Source organism: Oxyura jamaicensis, unplaced genomic scaffold, assembly GCF_011077185.1.
Source record: "Oxyura jamaicensis isolate SHBP4307 breed ruddy duck unplaced genomic scaffold, BPBGC_Ojam_1.0 oxyUn_random_OJ67559, whole genome shotgun sequence".
In the NCBI taxonomy this organism is placed as follows: domain Eukaryota; kingdom Metazoa; phylum Chordata; class Aves; order Anseriformes; family Anatidae; genus Oxyura; species Oxyura jamaicensis.
Genome location: NW_023308567.1, coordinates 1 through 622, shown reverse-complemented (window position 1 = coordinate 622; position 622 = coordinate 1). Strand labels below are relative to the sequence as shown.

Here is a 622-nt window from a genome sequence, read left to right as displayed (position 1 = left end):
GCCCCTGGTGGCCCTTGGGTGCCTGTTGGGTTGCCGTTGGGTGCCCGCAGTGGCCCTTGGGTGCCTGCAATGCCCACTGGGTGCCCCTTGGGTGCCCCTGGTGGCCCTCGGGTGCCCGTTGGGTGCCCCTTGGGTGCCCGTTGGGTGGCCCTTGGGTGCCCCTGGTGGCCCTTGGGTGCCTGTTGGGTTGCCGTTGGGTGCCCGTTGGGTGCCCCTGGTGGCCCTCGGGTGCCCGCTGGGTGCCCCTTGGGTGGCCCTTGGGTGCTCCTGGTGGCCCTTGGGTGCCCCTTGGGTTGTCCTTGGGTGCCCCTTGGGTGCCCCTGGTGGCCCTCGGGTGCCCTCTGGGTGCCCACAGTGCCCCTTGGGTGCCCGTTGGGTGCCCTTGGGCGCCCTCTGGGTGCCCCTGGTGGCCCTTGGGTTGCCCTTGGGTGCCCCTGGTGGCCCTCGGGTGCCCGCTGGGTGCCCACAGTGACCCCTGGGCGCCCCTCGGGTGCCCGCCGGGGGCGGGGTGCTGACAGCACCCGTGGGTGCTGCAGGTGGTGCAGTTCAAGCAGCAGTCGCGGCTGGAGGAGAAGCGCAAGAAGGCGCTGGACCTGCAGCTGGACTTCATCGTGGGGCAGAC

At 72.2% G+C, this 622-nt stretch overlaps 1 protein-coding gene across 1 annotated transcript in view; it reads left to right on the top strand.

The window, feature by feature from the left end:
- LOC118159134 (helicase SRCAP-like) overlaps window positions 1-616 on the top strand; it is a gene marked incomplete at its 3' end in the record, with an annotated part of 3,559 nt that extends 2,943 nt beyond the window's left edge. Inside the window, exon 3 of the mRNA XM_035313757.1 lies at window positions 537-616. Coding sequence (XP_035169648.1) covers window positions 537-616 — 80 coding nt within the window. The remainder of the gene's footprint in view (window positions 1-536) is intronic.
- Between the last annotated feature and the right edge of the window lie 6 nt (window positions 617-622).